This window comes from Diadema antillarum, unplaced genomic scaffold (assembly GCF_040938485.1).
Source record: "Diadema antillarum isolate AM-2024a unplaced genomic scaffold, OU_Dant_1.0 scf00000010, whole genome shotgun sequence".
Classification (NCBI taxonomy): domain Eukaryota; kingdom Metazoa; phylum Echinodermata; class Echinoidea; order Diadematoida; family Diadematidae; genus Diadema; species Diadema antillarum.
The window spans coordinates 1,988,404-2,012,605 of record NW_027270899.1 but is presented as its reverse complement, the minus strand read 5'-3'; the positions used below and the strand labels follow the sequence as shown (position 1 = coordinate 2,012,605).

Below are 24,202 nucleotides of genomic sequence, written 5' to 3'. Positions count from 1 at the left end.
GATGACCTATCGATCACCCGTCGGTTGCTGAGCGATTTCGTAAAAATCGGCCGGTGGCCGGTGGGAGATCGTCCAGTTGCCGATGGGGCATCGCTCGGTGACTGCTCGGACTCTGCGTGTTGCAGATCCCCATATTTCGCCAAAATTTTACTGGAAATTGATCGGTGACCGACGGGAAATCGACAGGGCACCGCTCGGTCATCGCTAGGGTTTTACATCCTGCTCAACATCTCCAAAAACTGCTGAGCGATGCCAAATTTTCAGCAGCGACCGAGCAGGCTACAAATCGGTCGGTCGCCGCTCTGAGTTGTGACCGTAGCCAAAGATGGATACCAGATGAAAAAACAGTCGCGACGTACGTACGTGCGCACAATCATTCACTATATACTTATTTGCCATTGAAGCCACTGCTGTGTACAAGCCCATGGAGAAGGTTTGATAGACTTGTACACACAGGTGGCTTCTTCAATGGCAAATGAATATAGAGTGATTACATTGGGGTGGCTTCGATGGCGAGTAAGTACAGAGAGAATGCATTATGAACATGATATCTTAACTGTCAATTATGTTATTCTGTTCACTTATTTTATCACATGGACTACCAAGTATGTGAAAGAGAGGATTACATGAGCTGGTGATAGAAAAGAATAATGCTCATGGTTGTCATGTGAGATCATGTCCTCCTCATAAATAATTGTATCAATGTGAAATTATGTGTTGGAGAGAAGTCACCACTTACGGTTCGTCTGTAGGAGTTTCTCATGGAGTAACAAAAGACTTCTTTTGAAAATCACTGAAGTGATAATTTTTTTAGATGTGTCTACACATGCCGGCAGGCATTCGAGGAGGTCCCCAGTAGCTTATATCACAATTAGGCCGGCATGCAAACGTGAAAAAGTGCTCTAGTTTTTGGTTTCTGTGACCACCACACGCCAGCTACATGAATTTTTTTGCACAAATGTAGAGAAAAATATCATAAACATCGACACAAACTCGACAGGCATGAAAATTGCGCATTTTTGAGATATTATACATTTCAAGGATTTGTCGCCCTCTTGAGTTCAAAATTGGAAAGTACGCCAATTGCATGTGTATTAGACTACTTTTTTATTGTGAAAGAAGCATTATCATGAAAACAGTGTCAAAACAAATGCGATTTCATGTTTCATAAGGTTTTTTGTGGACTTGAATTTACATACTATAGGCGGGGGCGAACATGCGGGCATTTTCAACATCGAGCCCTAGTAACTGACCGGCCGATGAAAACAAATGCGTAGCGACCGTACCTTAGTGCAGCGCTCCGCAATGCATCGCATGCATAATACACGCACGGTACATGCATGCACTGCACTGAATGAACGCTATACGCTAGAGTGCCATTATCGGTTATCATTTTGACATTGTTATCAGGATTTTTGCACAGCTTTCTGACATTTTTACTACAGATTCGTACATCATTTCATCGTTTGTTTCACATCCTCACAATGCCTCGAAGTTGTGTTGTGTTTGGCTGCCATAATCATAGTCTAATGTTGGACAAAAAATGATCTTTCTTTGAACTTCCGAAGCGTGATCGCAGCCCAGAAAGAAGGAACCGGTGGTTAGCTGCTATCAGCCGGGAGAATGAATTGTTAATGTTGATGCCTGGCTCTAAAGATACCCGAAAACTAAGTTAAGGCCATGCACGTCAGCTTATGGCTTTCACGCTAAATTCAAATTACTGGAAGTAAATGATAACCTACTAACCAGGTGTACTCGTTAGGTACATGTACACATTGGCGAATTGAATGTCTGGCCACGATGTAGGGTCATTGATCCACGAGTCTGCGGGTACACGGTAAGGACAAACTGCAAGGCCGATGGAGGACAGTTTCAGAGACTCCAACCCCAAGCACCTTCTGATCTGGAGATTCTCCCGCCCGAAACCCCTAGCAAACGGGAGACTCCAAGTTGATGTGTGCGAAGTGCGAAGTTCCTAGGATTCTAGATGTTCTCTGGTGCTATCTAAGGCTTATTTTTTCAACATACGATAGAAATAAGTAAGAAATCCTTTCCACCGGGAGACACAGAGCCAGGGCGGGAGAAATCAAATCTCAAACGGGAGAACGGGAGATTGTGCAAAAATGGGCTTTCGGCGGGAGATCTCCCGTCGAAAACGGGAGAGTTGGAGTCTCTGCAGTTTAGTTCCGTATCTCTCCTTTGCTTCCCGTGAAAGTTTATCACAGGAATCGAAAGACATCTTAAAATCTATGAAAGCATCTTTTAACTGAAACAATGAACTAGATTCAGCAGTAAGTAACAGTGAAATGAACAGCGTTAAACGCGACAATAGTAACACAGCGTGCACTGACAGCTCCAGTGTAGATCCACGTAACGTGATCATGTGAGTGCGTGCACATGTCACATGACAGGCTAGGTACACATACACGTAAACTCCGTTTATGTACGTGTTCATGAATGCAGGGCCTCCAAGAACAACAGTGTTTAACCCACTGATGGAGCCACCCTGTAAAAATAAAACATATAAATAAATAAATAAATAAATATGTGTGCTAATAAACGGTCCCATATATTGCAATCTGTGTATTGTATGACGTTATTGCATGCTCTGTTGCACGCTCGTTTGACGGCTATTGTTTTCATCGCACTAAGGGCAGCGAGTTCGTCGTTATGCGGAAGTGACGTCACTCCGCCCCCGCCTATAAAAGGGTCCTTTTTGTTTATTTGACATGCTTTCACTTGCTGACACATGGCTGCAAACCATTTTAGTCACTTGGTAAATGGGAATGGGGGGGGGGGGTATGTATTGTAAATTTTGTCTGACCTAGAAATTAGAAATTAAAGTAGTAATCTTGAAAAATAAAATGAAAAATATTTATTTTTTTTTCTGTGAAAGAAATCACCACTACAACAGCTTCATATCTCATTATGATAATAGTATATTCCTTGAATTTTTTTCAAGAATACTTGAAATAGTAACATGACAAATAAATACATAAGTTTCTCATTTTCCCTCATCCCTGTCATACACTCTTCTGCTGTCACCCTCTTTTTCTCATACCTGTACATCTCTTTCTTTCTCTCTCTCTCTTATGTTTTGTAAGTCATGTATACATACACACGCACAAGCATGTACAAACACACACACACACACACAACTACAAATGCACACATGCACACATGGACACATCCCCCTTTTCTCTCTCTTACTCCAAATCTCTCTATTCCAAACAGAAAATTTTGCAAAAAATGCATGATGAAAGCATCCAAACCTTTGATTTTGAGCGTGTTTCTACTGAGCGACGAAAATTCGAGGTGATGCCAGCCGATGTGTGGTGATACCGGCCGATGCGTGGTGACACCTCGAATTTTTCCTCAGTAGAAACAGATCGGGTAGTGGCCGATGCCGGGTGATGCGAGGTGCTCCGTCGTCCACCTATTGAGGTGGTCGATGCGTGGTGACGCGAAGGACGATTCTCAGTAGAAACACACCGGGTAGCGAAATTCGTGGTGTATCGGACGTCTAGAATTTCTCCCCGCGCTTTTCAATCGGTTCATCGCACACACTCCTTCGACACATGTGTACAAAATACGTGTGTACACACAGCGACGGATCATGTTTTGTTTGTACCAACTCGCTTGTGCACGTGTTTTAGGCCCTATACGTTACGTTACATGTGAATTGTGGCATTCATTGTCTATTGTTCGCGTGATTAACAGCTTATTGCATTACTAAGCCCTCTTCACTTACTTTGATTTTACACCGCGTTATTTCATTTTATATTGTCTCGAATCGCGAGAGTACCACATTAGTATGTCGCAGCCCTGAGAAAATCTCAACTGGACCCTCGATCTCCAAAGATTTCTCATCAGTCAGTGGCAGGATACCAGTATGCAGGGGCGGATCCAGGAATTCTGTAAAGGGGGGCGTGACTAATTTCTGGTGCCACTTCCGGGTTTCATTTCATTGTTTTTCTTTTTATTTATTTTGCTTTTTACGAAAAATAAAGGGGGGGCGTGCGCCGGTTGTGCCCCCCTCTGGATCCGCCATTGAGTATGTTAGTTCGGGGTATATTGGATGGGGAGACGAAGAGAAATGGCTTATCAAAAAATAGCCAACGCAGTAGCAAAGCAGGCAGGGTTCGGATCGTATTAACAGGCAGTGCGCGCGTAACCCAATCTGTGACTTGAAAATACTTGACTTCCGGCATCGCCGCATTTGCACGTCACCCTTGCATCACCGCGTATTTTATCGCTCAGTAGAAACAGCCCGACGTCGTAAAATACGAGGTGCTGCGTTGGACAAAATTCGTGGCGATGCCAGGGATGTGAGGTGCTCTCAGTAGAAACACGCTCATTGAGGCAAATATGCTTTTCTGTATTAATTTTCATGTCCTCATTGTAATGTGTTATACTGGATAGCTTCTTAGGGATTGCATTTATTGAATTTAGCATGAAGACATCATACACAGGCAGCACAGCCGTATACAGTGCACTCCCGTTATAACGAAATTCCGGTTACAACAAAATAAAATTCCAGATCGCAAAATCATCGGCTCTATGTTTTTTATTGTTTATTTGTTCAGTTATAACAAAATTTTGATATAACTAAAGAAAACTGCCAGTCCTGAGGACTTTGTTATAACGGGAGTCCACTGTATTAATCAATTTGAATGAAAATGTGACATCAAGATTACTTTGTATGATTGCAACACACAAGCAGAATGGTCATCATTGCCTGCAATCATTCTTAAAACCAAGCTGCATGAAATTACAATCAAATTGAATGAAGAAATAGTTCTAAATACAATGTCATATTGAAATACTGAAAATAAATAAATGTTGGAAAATTTCTTTAACATGTTTGCAAGTTTACTTTAAGCACATGACTCAACCAACACTGAAGTTTTGACATGGTTGACTTCTGGGAATGTAACATTAAAAATAACCAATAACTAGAACTATCATTCAATGTGATTAATACCCCACCTAACACTGAGGGAGTTAGCTCGACAAGCAATGATTACTTCTTTTGCTCTTTATTGAAAATAAATACCATGACAATGTATTGTTCAACATTGAATAAATGCATAGTTTGCTCACTGGTAGTCACATGTGCCATGTCAAGTCCAGTGCTCAAAACCTGAGTGAGTAAAGTAAATAAATCAGCCATTTCTACGATTTTCATTAAAAAATGCTGTTACCATACCAACACAATGTTTGACATTTAGAAAAAATGAAGTTTGCAAAACTATATAATCATAAAAATCATATTTACGTCGATGTAGGGCAATTTGTCAATAAGTTACAATATATAATCATAGCTGTCACATGTGCCAAATTTCACGTCAAATGCTCAAAAGTTGAGGGAGTTAGGTGAATTCACATTATCACATGATTTTCATTCAAAATATGCTATTACCATGGCAACACATTTCCAACAATGATGAAAGATCAATTTTGCACAGCTAGGTAATATACATGTAGTGGTAACACGTGCCAAATTTGAAGCCAAATGCTAAAAAAAAAAAAATGAGTTAGCTGAACTCCAAATTTTCATGATTTCCATTCAAAATATACTGTTAACATGGCAACGCATTGTTCAACAAAATGACGAAAGATGAACTTTGCACATCTTTGTACAATAGTAGTTGCATGTCCCAAATTTCAAGCCAAATGCTCAAAGACTGAGAGTTAACTAAATGCACAGTATTTTTTCATGATTTTCATTCAAAATATGCTGTTACCATGGCAACCCATTATTCAACAATGACGAAAGAGTAAGTTTGCACATCTACGTACCATTGTGGTCCATGTGCCAAATTTCAAGCTAAATGCTAAAAGACTGAGTAAGCTGAATTCACAATATTTTTATATGCTGTTTAGTGAAAAATGCTGTTACCATGGCAATGCATTGTTCAACAATGACGAAAGATTTGCACATCTATGTACCACAGTGGTCACATGTGCCAACATTCAAGCAAAATGCTCAAAGACTGAGGGTGTAAGCTGAGTTCACAATATTTCTGTATGCTTTTTAGTGAAAAAAAAGTTACCATGGCAACGCATTGTTCAACAATGACAGAAGATTAAGTTTGCACATCTATGTACTATAGCAGTCACATGTACCAAATTTCAAGCAAAATGCTCAAAGACTGAGGGAGATATCTTAATCCACAGTATTTTTGTATGATTTTCATTCAGAATATGCTGTTACCATGGCAATGCATTGTTCAACAATGACAAAAAATGAAGTTTGCACATATCTACGTACCCTAGTGGTCACATGTGCCAAAATGAAAGCCAAATGCTCAAAGACTGAGGGAGTTAGCTGAATCCACAATATTTTTGGATGATTTTATTCAAAATATGCTGTTACCATGGAAACCATTGTTCAACATCGACAGATGTGTTCCGCACATCTACATACTGTAGTAGTCACATGTGCCAAAATTCAAGTCAAATACTCAAAAACTCAGGGAGTTATAGATCAATCCACATATTTTTGTATTATCAGTATAATTCACAAACAAAAAAGGCGCCCTGCACAACTACACAGTACATTGATCGTAGTACAGTATTCATCGCATAATCGGGCATCTGATAATCGGGATCCTCGCTTAAATGATATACGCTTCCCAGAAACATTTCCAACGCACGTTATTTTCACTGGATAATCGGGCGGGGACCTCTGATAAACGGGACAATTTTTCTTCAAGCGATCTTCGATTTTGTTAATATTTTACACAAAAAATATACCAAAATACCACAACAATATTTCAAAGATTCCGTATCAGTTGTCGTTTACAACAAACTTACAAAGCAAGCTTCGGATTGGTGTGTTTTGACCTCCGTCCATCCAGTACACGTACATGCATAGCCACGAAAGCGCCGTGTATAAGTATCCATGCCATTGCAAAGCACATGCCTTCGCGAACATTCTTCTCCCCTACATAAGCAAAGCCATGTGCTCGCTTGCAATTCCTACTCGACTCACATCCAATAAAAAACATGCCTCGCTCATACAGCCCAGGCTGTGTGCGTTGTTTAATCTCAGTCATACACTCTGAGGGCAAAGTCCATTGTTATCGCACGCCTTCGTATCTTGTTATCTACTGTCTTTGGTTTCAACTTTCAATACAGCTGTACACTGTGATCTGTGTGTACGTCACAATCTTCCTCAGTTGTGACTGGGCAAAAGGCTCACATATGCCAAATTTGGGGTCAATTGCTCAAAAAATGAGAGAGTAATTCGATCTACAACATTTTGTAAGATTTTTATAAAATTTGCCATTGCCATGGCAACACAAAATGCAATACAAACGAAAAAGATGTCTTGCACATCTACCTTTGATAGCGGTCACATATGCCAAATTTGGGGTCAATTACTCAAAAAATGACAGATAAGTTCGATCCACAAGTTTTTATGAAAATTACCTGATCATAATAGGCTGATCAGTAAATTTTGGGAGAGGCAAGGGGGATCCCTCCAGTTTCATTCAATTTGTAAGGCGTTTATACGCCAAATTGGCAATTTTTAATGATATGCTCGGCCCCCGGCAAAGTTACTATAGCAACCGGGCCACGTTAGCCTGCGTACCGCCATTGTTCGATGCACTTTGCCCCAGGCAACAACGTGTTAAGTTCTCGGAATATTTTACGGTCCAAAACTCGACTTGTGAGATCGTCTATCAACCAAAAGATGGGAAAGAGGAAGACAAGGGACAAAGGACAGGATCCACCACCCAAAAAAGTCAAACAGACGTCAAAGGCCAGCAGAAAAAGGGCTCAAAGTACTGTCACAGATGCAGAGGCGCCAGGCAATCAGCAACAGGTCAACCTGCCTCGTACGCGTACACGTAGACGTAATGGCAGCACAAGCGCGGCTGCTGAAACGACAGCACCACAACGGGAGCCATCTGCGGCCCAGGCAGACGTGGCGATCGGAATGACAGGCCAGCAACCGCCGCACCCACGAACACCGGGTGAGTTTCCTATGCATATGCTGCTTGATTCACAGCAAACCCCAGTCAATCAGTCAAACAACCTAAACAGGCAACACACTGAAATAGACGGTAGATTGTTGGAAGGGACGAATAGATTTGTTACCAACCCCACAATCCCTTCCTCTTTCCCCTCCATAGTACCCAATGCGAATTTCCTCCTGGGAAATATGGAAAGAGGGTCACAACCCAGTCCTGGCCAATGTGCCGGGAGTCAACCCGGTGACACAAATCCTGATCAACAACAAAATGAACAACCCAACCACACAGAGCCCCAGGCCCAGGGCCTGCCACAAAACCTTCAAAGGCCAAGTACGGGTACTCATATCCACAGTCACACCTACCACCAACACCAATCTCCCCTGCACCCGGCTGGGGACAGGTTGGGCACATCCATCCCCCACAACATCCGAGAAAAGATATGGAAGGGGGAATTCATTGATTTGAATTTGTTGATAGACAACCAAGACCATGCAACCCAGGTTATGCAGGACATGGCAGAACAAGAGCGGGCCAACCTCACAGTAGCACAAGTAGATGGGACCTGGGTATTAAAGCCGGTCACTCCCCCTACCAAAAACAAGATTTTCTCCATCGAGGCATGGACAAATGCATTTCTTGTATACATGAGCATATACATTGAGGCACACCCCACAAGCACACACGATCTGCTCAAGTACTGCCATCTGATCCGCTCTGCTGCCTCCCGCTACCATGGCCTTGGTTGGAGGGACTATGACAAAGAATTTCGACACCGCCTCCACAGGAAGGGGGGTTCTTGGGCAATAATGGATGGCGAGCTATGGCTACTCCATGTGGTTAGTGGGGGGTCACCTAGGATGACAAGGGGGTTCAATTACCCACCACAATCTACACGAGAGACCAGGGGTACAGAGAGGAGGCGATACCAGCCCCTCGCAAAGCCCAATAGGAATTTTCGACCCTCCAACCCCCGCACACTACAATACTGCTATGACTTCAACAACGGCACATGTACCCGCAGGTACTGTCGATACATGCACAAGTGTATGCAGTGTGGGAAAAACGGTCACAAAAAAACACAGTGCCCAGGCAAGCAATCCAATGCAGGAACTCTCAAACCATCCCAGTAGAGTACTCTATTGTGACACAGGGAATAACAGTACACATCACACTGGAGAGTCACCCCCAATTCATCAATCGAGTAGCAAAAACGGTTATAATGCACGTGTGGGGAACTTGAGATCACTAGCACCAACACCCATCATACTGGACAACCTGAAACCACTATTGAACCAATACCCAAACAAAGTAGCAGCAAGAATGATTCTCACAGGTTTTAGTGAAGGATTCAGATTAAACTACACAGGTCCACGTCTGCCGGTAGATCTGCCAAACTTGAAATCGGTAGAAAACAACAAAGAGGAAGCGTTGAGGAAAATAGAAAATGAAGTCAAACTGGGACGGTATATGGGCCCATTTAGTACAAGACCACTAAAAAACCTGAGATCCAGCCCAATTGGTCTAGTACCCAAAAAAACCCCCTGGTAAATTTAGACTGATTAATCACCTCTCATATCCAGAGGGCTTCTCAATTAATGATTTTATTCCAGACGAGTCCTGTGCAGTAACATATACAACGTTTGATACAGCAGTCAACCTGGTAGCCTCAGCAGGCGTGGGAGCGGAAATGGCAAAGGAAGACATAGAGTCTGCATTCCGCCTGCTACCCATACACCCAGACGACTTTGAACTACTAGGTGTCAAATTCGAAGGGAAATATTATGTTGATAAGTGTCTACCAATGGGGGTCCGCTGTGCACCAGCATACTTTGAAACCTTCTCCACATTCCTTGAATACTGTGCAAGGAGGCAAAGCCAATGTGAGAACATCATTCATTATGTTGATGACTTTTTGTGTGTAGGCTCAACCCAGAAGGGAAGAGTGCCCTGCTACAAAATGATTCAGGCCCTGCGGGATGTTTGTACCGATTTGGGAGTCCCATTAGCGAAAGGGAAATCAGAAGGGCCCACCACATGTCTGACGTTCCTGGGCCTAGAACTAGATTCGGTGAAAATGCAAGTACGGGTTCCCCTGGAGAAGATCCAGGTAATTACACGCAAAATCAACAAGACTCGGTCAGCCAAATTGGCTACAGTTAAGGAAATTCAGTCCATAGTTGGCATGCTGAACTTCATATGCAGGGCAGTACGCCCTGGCAGGGTCTTTCTCCGGAGGCTAATAGATATGACTAAAGGACAGACCAGAGGAGATAAGCAAGTGGTCCTTTCAGAAGGGGCAAATGAGGACCTGGGAGTTTGGTTAGAATTTCTAGAAGGTTACAATGGGGTGTCTGTTATCCCACAAGAAGAATGGGTGACAGATGAGGACATAGACCTCTACACAGATGCAAGCGGGGAGATAGGCTACGGTGGCTACCTCAATGGCAAATGGTTCAATGGGAAATGGCCATCGCAGAACATAATTAGGACCACATCCATAGCATGGAAAGAAATGATCCCCATCGTGATTGCAATGATGGTATGGGGAGAGGAACTCAGAGACAGAAGGATACTGTTACACACAGACAACATGGCGGTTAAACACGCGGTCAATAAGCAAACATCCCCATGCCCACAAATAATGGCACTTCTGAGAAAGTTGGTAGTAACATGCCTAGTAAAAAACATCTCAATCAAAGCAGTCCATGTCCCCACCCAGGATAATGGCATTGCTGACTCCCTCTCACGATCCCAGGTCGATCGCTTCAGGAAACTGGCCCCAATGGCAGCGGTACACCCTACTCCAGTTCCAGCAGGGATATGGCAGATTTAGCTCAAGAAGCCCACAGACTGCTTGGACAGGCATTGGCAGAAGGGTCACACCGGGCATACCAAAGGGCAGTTAACGCATTCCAGGAATTCCGTAGAGATCACCACCTGGACCTGTCATGGCCAGCACCTACAACACAAATCATCTCCTTCATAGCTTTCCTCTCCATTAGAGGTAAAGCGACATCAACCATCTCACTTCACGTAGCAGCCCTGTCATACATGCATAAAATGCATGGCTGGGCAGACCCCACTGATCATTTTGTAATAAAGAAACTACAGGAAGGGAGCAGGAGAGACAAAAAGAAGGGAGATGATAGAAGGCCTATCACACAGGATCTACTCAAAAGGATGATCCCCATAGTACGACTGGTGTGCAAATCCCAGTATGAAGCAATAATGTTCAGGGCCGCATTTCTCCTAGCCTTCTTTGGGTTCCTACGCGTGGGGGAGTTCACAGCCCAGCAGAAACATGAGATTACAGACAAAGCACTAATCAGAGATGACATTCAGATAACCCAAACCCCAGGACAATTCATGTTAATACGCATCAGACAATCCAAAACAGACCAATATGGGCAAGCAACCACATTGAGAATAGGAGAAAATGAAAACAAGGAGATATGCCCAGTGTCGAACATGACAGCCTTTTTACAGCTGAGGCCCCCCATGAAAGGGCCACTGTTCTGCCACACAAGTGGTTCCCCACTCACCAGGTACCAATTCAGTGCAGTTTTGCGAAAAGTGTTGGCATGCATAGGTGCAAACCCAAGCCATTATGGCACCCATTCATTTCGAATAGGAGCTGCAACCACAGCCGCCATGGAAGGGGTACCAGGGGAACAAATTATGGCCATGGGGAGATGGTGCACTGATGTGTACAGGAGGTACATAAGGTAAATTTGGCAGCAACTCCTTTTAAGGAGATCAAGGCCCAGAATAATAGCAAAAGAAAAGAGAAGGAAAGAAAAGAAAAGAAAAATGGATTCTGTTGAACAAAAAAACCAAAAAAAAAAAAAAAACAAAAAAAAAACAAAAAAAAAAAAAGAAAAGAAAAAGAAAAAACAACAACAAACAAACAAACAAACAAAACAAAACAACAAAGAAAAAAACAAACAAACAAAAAACAAACAAACAAACAAAGCAAAAAAAGAAGAAGAAAAAAAAAAAACAAACAAACAAAGAAGAGAAAATAAAAGAAGAAAAAGCAGTAATAAGCCATAAGAGGCTAAATAGTGATGGTGTCAATCACATAATATGAGATCATTATAATAATCCTCTCTTTAGCAGTAGCATAATTCATTGGGGATATGATATGCACTTATATACAGATAGGCCCTCTATTACACAACAATTATGTTATGTGTAGCACAAGATACTGCCGGCTGTCTTATTTTGTCATTTCAGGGCACCCTAACATCTGGATAATGGGTGACAGCATCGTGCGCAGAGCCAAGGAGAGGGCCGCAGCAACACGCCAGCTCCAGCTAGGCACACCATACACCATCCAGTGGCATGGCCAAGGGGGCGCAAGACTTAAGGATGTGGAAAGGATGGTGAACAACGGGCTGAGGTATTCTGCTCCCCCATCAATAGTGGTGCTTCACTTGGGAACCAACAACATTGGCCAAATGGATGCATGTAGCTGCAGGGCAGCAATCAGAACAGCCCTCAGCACACTCAGAGCCAGGATGCCACAAGCTCTTATCATGTGGTCTTCCATCCTCCCTCGCCTGGTCTACCATGGGAAGCGACCAACAGGTCATACTAACCAAGATGCATTGGAAGGCGTGCGCATATCGCTTAACAACTACGCAAGACGACAGACAAAGCGCATGGGTAACGCCTCAATCATCATGCACAATATTGCCAGGAGCAATCACCAAATGTTTATCAGGGATGGCGTCCACCTGTCGGACCAGGGATCAGACATCCTAATTGCGGACCTTGCCCTGGCAATCCAGAAAGCACTATTCCAATAATAAGTCAGACTGGGATAGACCAAAGGTACACCGCTGCCCCCCCCCCCCCCCCTCGTTCAGTACGCAGTTGCTTATGAGAATGATACACAAATAGAGGGGCCAGGGCCGCCTGGACAGTCGGTCATGCCACAATACATGGCAATACAGCCTTGAAGCATGCATGATATACAGGGGAAACTCGGTATAACGAGCACTGCTACAACGAGATATTGGTTATAACGAGGAAATTTTCTCGGTCCCAAATTTCCTTCCACACAAGTCTATGTAAAATGTTACTCTTATAGCGAGATCGGCTATAACGAAATAACTGCTATAACGAGATAAATTTTGTGACTTCCAAACAAAGAAAAACATAGTAAATCAAACCTGCTATAGCGAGGTAAAGCAAAATGCCTTCGGTAAAGCTTTACTTCGCCTGTATGTGCTATCATCTTCCGAGAGTGTAAAGCTTGATGCGCCAAAAACTGTCTTGTACACACATAATCATTTTCTTCAATGCACTCCAGCTAGCACTGCATGTTGTACGTGTGAAGTGTGTGTGTGCACGCACACTGATACATGCAGCTAGTGGTGGGACGGCCATATGCATACATGACATCATCATGACGTTTAGCAGGTGTGAGGCAATCTGATGCTGTGATTGGCCTTCTACTTAGGGAATTCCCCGTCTTCACACACACGCAGTCATAATGTACATACAGAATGTGTCACATACACACACAGCATTGTGCAGACCATATTCAAGCTTTCCACACAACACAAACCCATACGATAACCACATACCAATCCACAGACGATCTTGATACAATCGCAAGCTATATAAATTCACAAATTCAAACATCTACAATTAATAAGAAACACATTCTTCATATTGGATTTCCTTGGCAAAAACATCTTCTTACCCATAAAGGTGAGTAATTCCCTCACACACAATATCAAGTTTTCAGTATTGATTGAAATATGATGGGTAGTCCCACATGTGCAAATTAATGTCATTATTTTATGCCTTCTTTTATGCCTACTGATATAACGAGATATCGGCTATAACGAGGAAAATGACTCGGTCCCGACCATCTCGTTATATCGAGTTTCCACTGTATTTACATCATATCATATCGTAATTTTATATACACTGTTTGTATATTTAAGGCGTTGTTACATGAACATCAAACACCCGATAAAGGATAACCTTCCTGGGGACATTGCCACTGGGGGCATAGTGGTGGAGTGGAAACTCGGTCGCACAAGCGCAGTATAGTGGGCCATAGGGGAATTTTTTCCAGCGTAGTACACACACACAATATTAGCTATAAACGCCATTGCAACTTGCTGGTTTTTCGCCCCTATCACCGCTGTTCCACCAGTGGCAATTTTCAGCCCAATTTTATTCGTAGAATAACTTACAGCCAAAGCATAGTTTAGGGACTTTTTAAAAAACAAAATCCCTAATTGGTTCTAGTGTATAGAGTTTTGTGAGTTCTTATAGTCCGGTGAATATGTGATTATTTAAGGTTCATAAAATGTAATATCTCGGGGGGACCTCGAGATTCTTTCTAAAGGATGATATACAGAGCTCCCTCTAGGGGCCATTTAGTGATTATTCAAACCCTGTTATTTAAAGTCACTATAAGTGTTTAATTTTATTTTTTGGTTCTGGACACTTACTTGGAATGTGGATCATTTAGTTTAGAAAGGAGGAGAAAAATTCACCCTTTCAAAACAGAACTATATTTTGGCTTTAATAATGGACAAACTGAATGCATGGTGGCCCAGAGAGAGACTGGTGCTCCTCAACGTATTGTTTAGGAATCAATGGTTGGTTTTAATATATTATTTGTATACTTTATTATAGTAACGATGTTAAGGTATTTAAATATAAAGGAAAGCTGCCCCATTAAGGAAGGCAAAAAAAAAAAAAAAAAAAAATTGGGTGGAAGGTGGCATTAAACTTCTCTGGGCCCCTGTACTTCATAAAGAATAAAAGCTAGCACCATCCCGGCCGTTGGCGTAATTGCGTGCTGGGACGAGGTACGATCGCCCAGCAAGTGACTACACAACCCAAAACCGAGACAAATACGTTTTACTATGGTGTCAACAATTATTCATTTATTCAAATGCTCCAACTGGTTTAAGCTCTACCTTTAATGGTAGTTTTGATAACATTGATGAGAAGTGCAAAATGGTTACATTAGTGCTGAGCTTGAAATGCCCGTCCATAGATGATGTTTTAAATCTAACTGGCCGTGTCATCAGCAGTGAGCCAAAGATAAAATGTTGATCATTACAGCATATTATTGAGTGAGCAATGAGCATATGGTTTAGTGCTCAAACATTGTTTAGTGAGCATATTGTTTAGTCCAACTTATGTGTTCAAACATATTGTTAGCGTTTATTGTCAAACATGACAATTTGTGTATACTATGTGAGTTACATTCAAGCATTGCCTGCGGGCAGAAATAAACCATCAAGCAATGGCAACCAAGGGTCCACAGTGCTTTCTTTACAAAATTACCTGATCATAATAGGCTGATCAGTAAATTTTGGGAGAGGCAAGGGGGATCCCTCCAGTTTCATTCAATTTGTAAGGCGTTTATACGCCAAATTGGCAATTTTTAATGATATGCTCGGCCCCCGGCAAAGTTACTATAGCAACCGGGCCACGTTAGCCTGCGTACCGCCATTGTTCGATGCACTTTGCCCCAGGCAACAACGTGTTAAGTCCCCCCCACCCAACCCATTGGGAAGCATAGAGAGCATTCTTATGCAATATGTGTTGAATAATAATGTCAGCATAAAGCAAATCATATGATGTGTCTTAGTAAGGGTGGGATTTCACGGAGCACGCGAACGATTTGCGAAGGACGCGAATGGCAAAATCCAGCATTCGCATTTTGGTCTGCAAAAGATCGCCAAACGAACGTGAGGGTTCGGAAGCGTCGTCAATTGTTCGCGAATGTCGTTTTTACTTCGGCGAGAATTTCAAAAAAGTTTGAAATTTTCTGCGAACCTTTTCCGCACACTTGGTCGTGATTTGCTCGTGAATTGTTCTCGAAAGTGTCTTTAAAGCCTCGTCATATGCGCAAGACCTTCGCAAGACACGCGCGATGTTCGCAAAATGTTCGTGAAACCCCAAACAGACTCCGAAACTTTGGAGAATGTCTCGCGAATGTTACGCGAAATCTGCGAAGTTTTTCCGATCATTTTACGACGTAATCGCAAACTGTTCGCGTACCTTTTGAGACATTCTCGCGAACGTTTAGCGCACGTTTGGGGGATGTATGACCTATACGTTTTCTACAAATAAAAATCGTAGCATACACCTAAACATCAAACAATTATTAACAACTATAGTAACAAAAGAAATTAAAGACTAGCAAAGAGAAAGAAATGTTTGATATACAAAAAAAAAATCGCAGAATACAGTTAGAATTAATCTAAAGTATGTACAATTTTATTTGAAGTGTAGAGATTATGTGTTGGAGGAACTGTAAAAAAAAAAAAAAAAGATCATATGCTTTACTAGGGAGATACGTCCTAGGAAAAAAAGATAGGCAAGCACACAATAGAAAAATGAGAGAAAAAGAAAAGAGAAATAGAGGAAAGAAAAAAATTCAACTCAAGACAGCTTCCACCTCTCCTTGGGTACATTTTCTCCCATGATTATTGAAAATTTTTCGGTGTTCGCATTTCCGTCGCGTGTTCTTCGTGTACGTAACATGCTGTACTTTAGCAATGATACACACGACATTCGCACATACGTCGTGGAAACTTCGCACAAATTGCGCAAGAATAGTTTTCGGCTTCATTGTCGGAAAACATTCGGAGAAAAACTTTTCCGAATGTTGGATTTTGTCATTCGCGTCCTTCGCAAATCGTTCGCGTGCTCCGTGAAATCCCACCCTAAGCAACTGGCAAAGAGGTGCATTACACTTGAGTGCCAGGGCCCAAGTTTTCGGGCAGGATGGTGCTACTCGCTCATGTTTCGGCTACTTGTATTAGGCCACTATGGCCAGCCAATATTCTAATACAGGGTGAGAAGTTGGGGCAGTTGGTTTGTTCGAAGTCACAATGTATTATGTTGTACCATGGCCAGTCCATCTTGGTGGTACCCGGGCTAGCCGTCAGCTTTCGTTATGGTGGGAGGTTGGGCTGGATTGGGCAGCTTGCTCATTGCCATGAGCACATTTATGGGGCACCCGGGCTAGCCCGCTGGCTGATGTAATGGTGGGAGGTTGGGCCGGATTGGGCAGCCGCTCATTTCCATGAGCATTTTTTGTCGTTATGTCGTGCGTTTGTCTGTTTGGTCGTTTGTTCTGTCTCTTGTGGTGCTGGGCTAGCCCATTAAGTTTCATTATGGAGGGAGGTTGGGCTGGATTGGGCAGCTTGCTCATTTACTTGAGCAGTGTGTGTTCTGCTTTGTGGGGTGCCTAGGCTAGCCCGTCAGCTTGCATTATGGTGGGAGGTTGGGCCGGATTGGACAGCTTGCTCATTTGCATGAGCACTTTGGGTGGTACCTGGGCTGGCCAGTAAGCGGCAATATCGTGCGAGGTTATGAAGGTGGCATTAAACTTCTCTGGGCCCCTATACTTCATAAAGAATAAAAGCTAGCACCATCCCGTTGGCGTAATTGCGTGCTGGGACGAGGTACGATCGCCCAGCAAGTGACTACACAACCCAAAACCGAGACAAATACGTTTTACTATGGTGTCAACAATTATTCATTTATTCAAATGCTCCAACTGGTTTAAGCTCTACCTTTAATGGTAGTTTTGATAACATTGATGAGAAGTGCAAAATGGTTACATTAGTGCTGAGCTTGAAATGCCCGTCCATAGATGATGTTTTAAATCTAACTGGCCGTGTCATCAGCAGTGAGCCAAAGATAAAATGTTGATCATTACAGCATATTATTGAGTGAGCAATGAGCATATGGTTTAGTGCTCAAACATTGTTTAGTGAGCATATTGTTTAGTCCAACTTATGTGTTCAAACATATTGTTAGCGTTTATTGTCAAACATGACAATTTGTGTATACTATGTGAGTTACATTCAAGCATTGCCTGCGGGCAGAAATAAACCATCAAGCAATGGCAACCAAGGGTCCACAGTGCTTTCTTTACAAAATATGCCGTTGCCATGCCCAGCCAATGCATAATGTAATACTAACGAAAAAGGTGTCTTGCACATCTACCTTTGATAGCGGTCACACATGCCAAATTTGGGGTCAATTGCTCAAAAAATGAGTGAGGTGTTTGATCCACAAGATTTTGCAATGGATGGACCGACGGACCGACCGACCGGCCAACCGACCTCAGGTCCCGGTGTTTTAGTCTAATGTGTACGCGGGCGCACGGCGCAAGTCTCCTTTAGAGACGGTGACGCCGGACAACGCTATCGACTCCTCTTTAGCGCTTACGCTGTGGCCCACTTGCCCGAGTCTGAAGAAGTCCGATTCACTGTAGTCAGTGGTCCGATCACAGTTCGGCTCATGATTCGGCTGAGGGGGATGACAGCTTTAGCAAACTTCTTTTGTAATGTCATAATAAGAAGCACATGCACGCACCCTCGCATTATTACAGACTGCGCGATGCGCAGAGAAGACAACGAAGGCAACGTTACTTAATAGCAACACCTATGCGCTTTACTCTTGATGACAGCTCAACTTCGGTAATCTTCGTATCAATGCTAACAGTGATCGGCAGTATCATCAACAGCGCCCTCTACACTACCAGGACTATGCACCTTTAATACCCCCATACACACTATGTGTGGGTGGGGGTATAAAAATAATACATGTACAAAAAAAAAAATTGCTGCTGATCTAAAATCACTTTTCATGTGCATGGATATAGTACGCAATGCGCATGCAATTTTATACAAACAATGAATGTTTATGAGTGCAACAGACAGAATAATTCATGAGGTGAAAGAGGAAATGATCCATTCAACTCGGCTGCGCCTCGTTGAATGGATCAAAGATTTCATCTTTCACCGAATTCAATATTCTGTCCTTTGCACAAATTAAAAAGATTTATCACAATTATTTGTTTTATATAACGCCTAAAATAGATCCTTGTCATTTGATGTTTTATCAATTTAGAAACAAGAGAGAATCTGAGATCGCGAGAGTGCTCACTGAGTGATTTACGCTAGCGCACTGTCGCATAACCTTATACACTGTAAACGCAAGCGTTTTACATCCGTAGTGTACCGGGCTCTCGGCGTGCGTGCAATGAAGCAAATTGTATGGATCTAAGATTGCAAGGTAAATGGAGCCACAATTGCATGGATGATGAAGTCAAAGTGAAATGGGCTAAATGATCAGTGTCAAACAACCAATCAAATGAAACAACCAATCAAATGACAAGGATCTATTTAGGCGTTATATAGATAAATCTCATAAATCTGATTGCTCCTCGAGTTTCAAGGGGAAAATATATAGTGTATTCAATTTACCACTTTAAAAAAGAATGACAGAGATTAATCAACACCAAGTTACTGTTTTACATATAGTTTCGAGATGAATATATAAGAAAAATAAATAAAAAATGCCCTCAATAGATTGAGCTTAGAGAAATATCTAAAACCATCTGCCTCTCTCAATTCCTTGTCTTTCACCTTGATAACTCTTTTCTTCATGACTAATCTTTCTATTGCTTTTATCTGCAAACAAACAATGCCAAAAATAAACAATATTTCATTGTAACTCGAAATGCTACTTCACTCCACTTCAAGTTCCTAATATACAATGTACTGACCCATAATGCAGCATTTCTGTCATATGTCTGTGGTGCACCTGTGATGTATTGAATGTTTATTTTGTTGTGATATCCAATGTACAAAGAATTTCCCGAGTGGACAATAAAGTAATCAATCAATCAATTTCAAATGGTCATTTTTAACTTTTCTTCGGTTACACTACTTTGTGAGTTACAATGGTATCACTAAAGATTTTCTAGGTGTATCACAATTTTCTTGAAAAGGCACAACAAACATGTCTTCAGCATTGATATAATTTTAGTACAATGTAATACTTGAAAAATCTATTTAACATTAACAATCGATATATTGTATTTACGGTCAGAAAAATAGTTCTGCGCGCCGAAAGTCTGCACAAAAATTTTTGCTAATCATCTAAATGTGCTAGTGTTATCATACAAAGCATGCATTAAATGCACATGTATAGTGAGACAAGTTTCTTTCACTTTGTCAAAATGTCAGCTACAGGAAAGATTAAAGCAAGCGAATTGTAGGCAAAAAGGCATCCGCTATCCACGTAATGGAAGCTTTAGGATGTCTCCTTAAGAATAGGCCTATAACTGTCATGTCAAAGTACTTTAAGGGTCCCATAGCAGTCTGTGATAATAATCAGGTTGCTGGAATACGGTCAACCTCGCCTAAGTCGACATAATCGGGACTGAGCTAAACATGTCGACTTACGTGTAAGTCGACATTTTGTCGACTTATAATTTAATGAAAAGTAATTTCCCCTGTAATGAGTAAGATTTGGATTGTGATGTGGATCGCTATCCAAATCTGACTCCTTTTGACGTTCAAACATGCCTACTGACATTAGTAACGATCATGCTTTAGTTCATGCATAAATCTCGCACGGATTATTAACGAAAACGCACAATTGCCAAATCGCTAGAGTAATTTCTCGAGAGCAGGACTTTGAAACGTGGGCCCATTTCTAGAAACTTTTCGTTTTAAACTTAATTTGAAAAATCAAATGCAAATTCCAAAAGTTGCATGCAACTTTGTGATTTTAATTCAAGTGCAGTGCTGAAAAGATTTGCATTTGATTTTGTATGATTCTGTTGACATGATTTTTCACTCCTGACTGAGTAAAATATGTATGATTTTCCTCTCCTAGGTCGCCATATTTGTTTTGCTTAAATTTCTATTGTATTACTCTGGAAAAGAATTGTTCTCGTGCTCTGATTCACAACATTACTGCTCTGTACATCGCGGTCCCGTCTGAAAAAAAAAGAAGGTTTGTTAATCCGAAAATGACACCTTATTTTCGGATTAATAACCTTTGTAAAAACAAAACTCATTCTATTGTCGGACTGTAAACTTTGGACTGACATTTAAACCTTTGGCATAGCGAACTGTAACAATTTGTTACAATTTTTTCATTGATATTCAAGTCTTTTCAGCAACACACTTGCATTGATTTTTAGAGATGCGTTTAAACGCAGTTTCTAGTTACGTACGAAAAACCGCAAGTCTTTTCTGCAACACTCTGGTGTTTAAATACAGCATTGCGTGTGAGTTGATGGACCTGTATTTGATTTTTAGAGTTGCGTTTAAACGCAGTTGAGTTTCAGTTTCGTACAACTTTCTACTTAAATCCGTATGATTATCAAACGCAAGTCTTTTCAGCAACACACTTGCATTTGAATGCAAAATTGTGTGTGATTTGATACAACTGCATTTGATTTTTTCAGCTGCATTTAAACGCAAAGTTTCTAGAAACAGGCCCAGGTTTCTAATCCCGCTTCGGAATAATTAACGTAAGAATATTCAGATTAACGAAAAGGCCTATTTCATGTTCCGATAACAAATATCACCAAGGTCTACAAAATTTGTGTGTGTTTGAGAATAACGAATCTTCAGAATAAAGATCGAACCTCATTGTATTTCGGATAAACAAAATCACCCGTAACAAACATATTCCTGCAAGCTGCGTGAACAAGATGAGCGTGCAGAGAGGAGGTTTAATATAAGCATATTTGACAAAATTGTATACATTACTAACTGTCATCACATGAAATATGTTTTTGACTTGGCTTGGAAGGCAAGTGTACACTGTACAACCTCCCTGTACAACCCCCGGTACAATGCATATAATTTTAAACACGACAAAAAGCGAGAAAATCTTTTTGGAGAGCAATTTCCCGCTGCACCCTCATTGGACCATGCAGCTTTAGCTCCATGTTTGTACCATAAGTTGCAGCACGCTGATATACCTGGACCAAATGATACAGGGAGAAAGGGGGAGAAAGGGGGAGAAAGTGAACTACCTTGGGTACTAGTACTCTAGTGTAAATGAGTGTATGCCTATTATATTCAGGTGTATGAGACAACGGATCCATGGCCAAATGGTTCTGTGCTGTACACTAGCGAATTAGCGAGTGCAATGCTACGAATCAAACAATTCTTTTTCAGAGTATGGCGAGAAGAATTTGAGTGAAAAATTATGTTGACTTATCGAAGGAATTAACACCTATCATTCAGCTCAGTTGGCACTGAAAATCATGTCGAATTACACGAGTCAGTCGACTAAGACGAGGAAATTTGTAAGGAATAACAAAGGGGAAAATCGGGACTTTTCTACCATGTCAACTGCAAGTTGTCGACTTGTGCGATGTTGACTTAAGCGAGGATTACTGTAATTACAAGTACAATGTATCCTAATCAAGGACCACTCTTATCTTCCCATTTTCATAATATTCTATATAAAAAGAACAGTGTACATGTACTTTGAGCATCATTCCACCAACAATTTCTCAGTTTGTTCACGCATTGTTAAAACTAGCTCAAACTGTAGAACATTACCCCCCCCCATACCATCTTATTGAACACTTTACTGAGAGATACAATTTGTAACTGTGCCCAGAAATTGCTTCAAAGAAGCAATCTATTAGAATTTTGGCACAAAGCCCTAAAATATTGCACACTGTGTTTTACGTCATTTCTTGACTTAATGGAAAATGTATTTAACAGGGACAGACAGAAAATGTGACAGTTTTGTCTGTGCCACTTTCCCACTACTGTAAAGTGAAAATTTTCAAGAAGTTGAAATTTTTGTGCATTTCGCACAAAGAGAAAGTTGCGCAAAGATAAAAAGATTAGTCATGGGAAAATATAAACTTTTCTAGTAAGTCTGCATGTATAACACAGTGGTCTATAAAATTTTAGTGCCTGTCATTATCCTTCTTAATCAATATTAGACAATTCAGTTGAGCAACAAAATATATGTATGGTCGATGGACATTGACCACCCGACATTGTACACATGTCTGTCCATCATTATTTATGTTACCCCAGGAATATTCATTTTGGCAAAGATTCAACAGATTGCTTCTTTGAAGCAATTGGGACAAAGTTATCTCTCATGAAATTGCTCTATAAGATGGTATTGTATTGGGAATAATGCATAATATTATTGGAAACGGACAATAACCTAACATCCCTAAAATGTACCATTTTACCAATTACCTTATTACATGTTGTACTTTGTTGAATAACTATCATTACTGTCTAAGCTTCAATGTTGGTACACTGTGTTACCATAATTTTATATCATCTTGAAAATATAGCAAAACTTAGTGTATAAAAACTATCACTCGGTTGTTAGTCACAAAATACAACACATTTAAGCCTTACGGATCAACAAGCCAGTTGAAATCTGTGCTTCCGTTGAATTGTCTTGTGCATGCAGTGTGGTCGTCAAGTTACATAAATGTCGGTATACAAATGACGCACAGGTCGGAGTGCGTCAGTCCGAATTGTGTGCATAAGGTAACTATGGAATGCTTAACCCACGAGGCGAAGCCGAGTGGGTTTAGGCTAAATTCCATAGTTACCGCATGCACACTATATCTCGACTGACGCACGAAAAGACATGTGCGCCATCTGATTTATAGAATGGGTAATTTTCTTGTCAAAAACCCATTTTTCTATCCTGTTACCCGATGACAAAATTACTGGATGCATTTCCTTTTGGCTTGCCGTAAACAAGCATGCATCAGTTTCTACTGGACGCACGGCCAGATGTGCATCAGTTTTTACTGGACGCATGGCCAACCTGAGTGCGCGAACGCTTGCTTTAGTGCGCGAACCTTTGTTACAAGTACGCGTACTCTTGCTCAGTGCGCGATAACATGTTTACCACTGTGACTCAGCATGCAGCCAGTAAAAATCAACACATAGCTCTCGACCAATCAGATCACAGGATTCTCGCTACCCATTCTATAATAGCTGTTGCACAGTATCCTGCGCTTCCATGTTATTTTCTAAGCAGAAGAAAGAAATTAATTACTCTAAAATACCTTCTGAACAGTGGAAATTCTATGTACAAGACAAAGATTTTTATCAACTTACACATAAAATGTAAAAGAAAAAAAATGATTAAATCTTTCAAGTAATTGTTGCAAGTACAACTGTACATTGTACATAACAAGATATATCACGTAGTGTACATGATCAAACCAGGGATTTTTGTGTGCACAAAATTTTTGTGAATTTTGCATAGAGCAAAAATTTATTGAAGTAAAATGTGATCAAAAGTTTTTGTCTGAAGTATGCATACAGTTTTAATTGGTAGCAATTCACAAGTTTCATGCCCAAAATAAGCTAGGCGGCTTGTATGCTTAAGTTTCATACCACCGTTCTATC

At 41.3% G+C, this 24,202-nt stretch overlaps 3 protein-coding genes across 3 annotated transcripts in view; 2 read left to right on the top strand and 1 right to left on the bottom strand.

Moving 5' to 3' along the window:
- The window catches only part of LOC139720297 (ornithine aminotransferase, mitochondrial-like), a 127,295-nt gene that overhangs the window by 92,367 nt on the left and 10,726 nt on the right, over window positions 1-24,202 (bottom strand). The window lies entirely within an intron of this gene.
- On the top strand, window positions 9,673-11,714 carry LOC139720183 (uncharacterized). The gene is made up of 2 exons (XM_071631551.1): window positions 9,673-10,429; window positions 10,741-11,714. Exons 1-2 carry the CDS (start codon window positions 9,673-9,675, stop codon window positions 11,712-11,714), a joined length of 1,731 nt encoding a protein of 576 aa, XP_071487652.1.
- On the top strand, window positions 12,176-12,796 carry LOC139720172 (uncharacterized). Its single transcript, XM_071631541.1, has one exon. It carries the CDS (start codon window positions 12,176-12,178, stop codon window positions 12,794-12,796), a length of 621 nt encoding a protein of 206 aa, XP_071487642.1.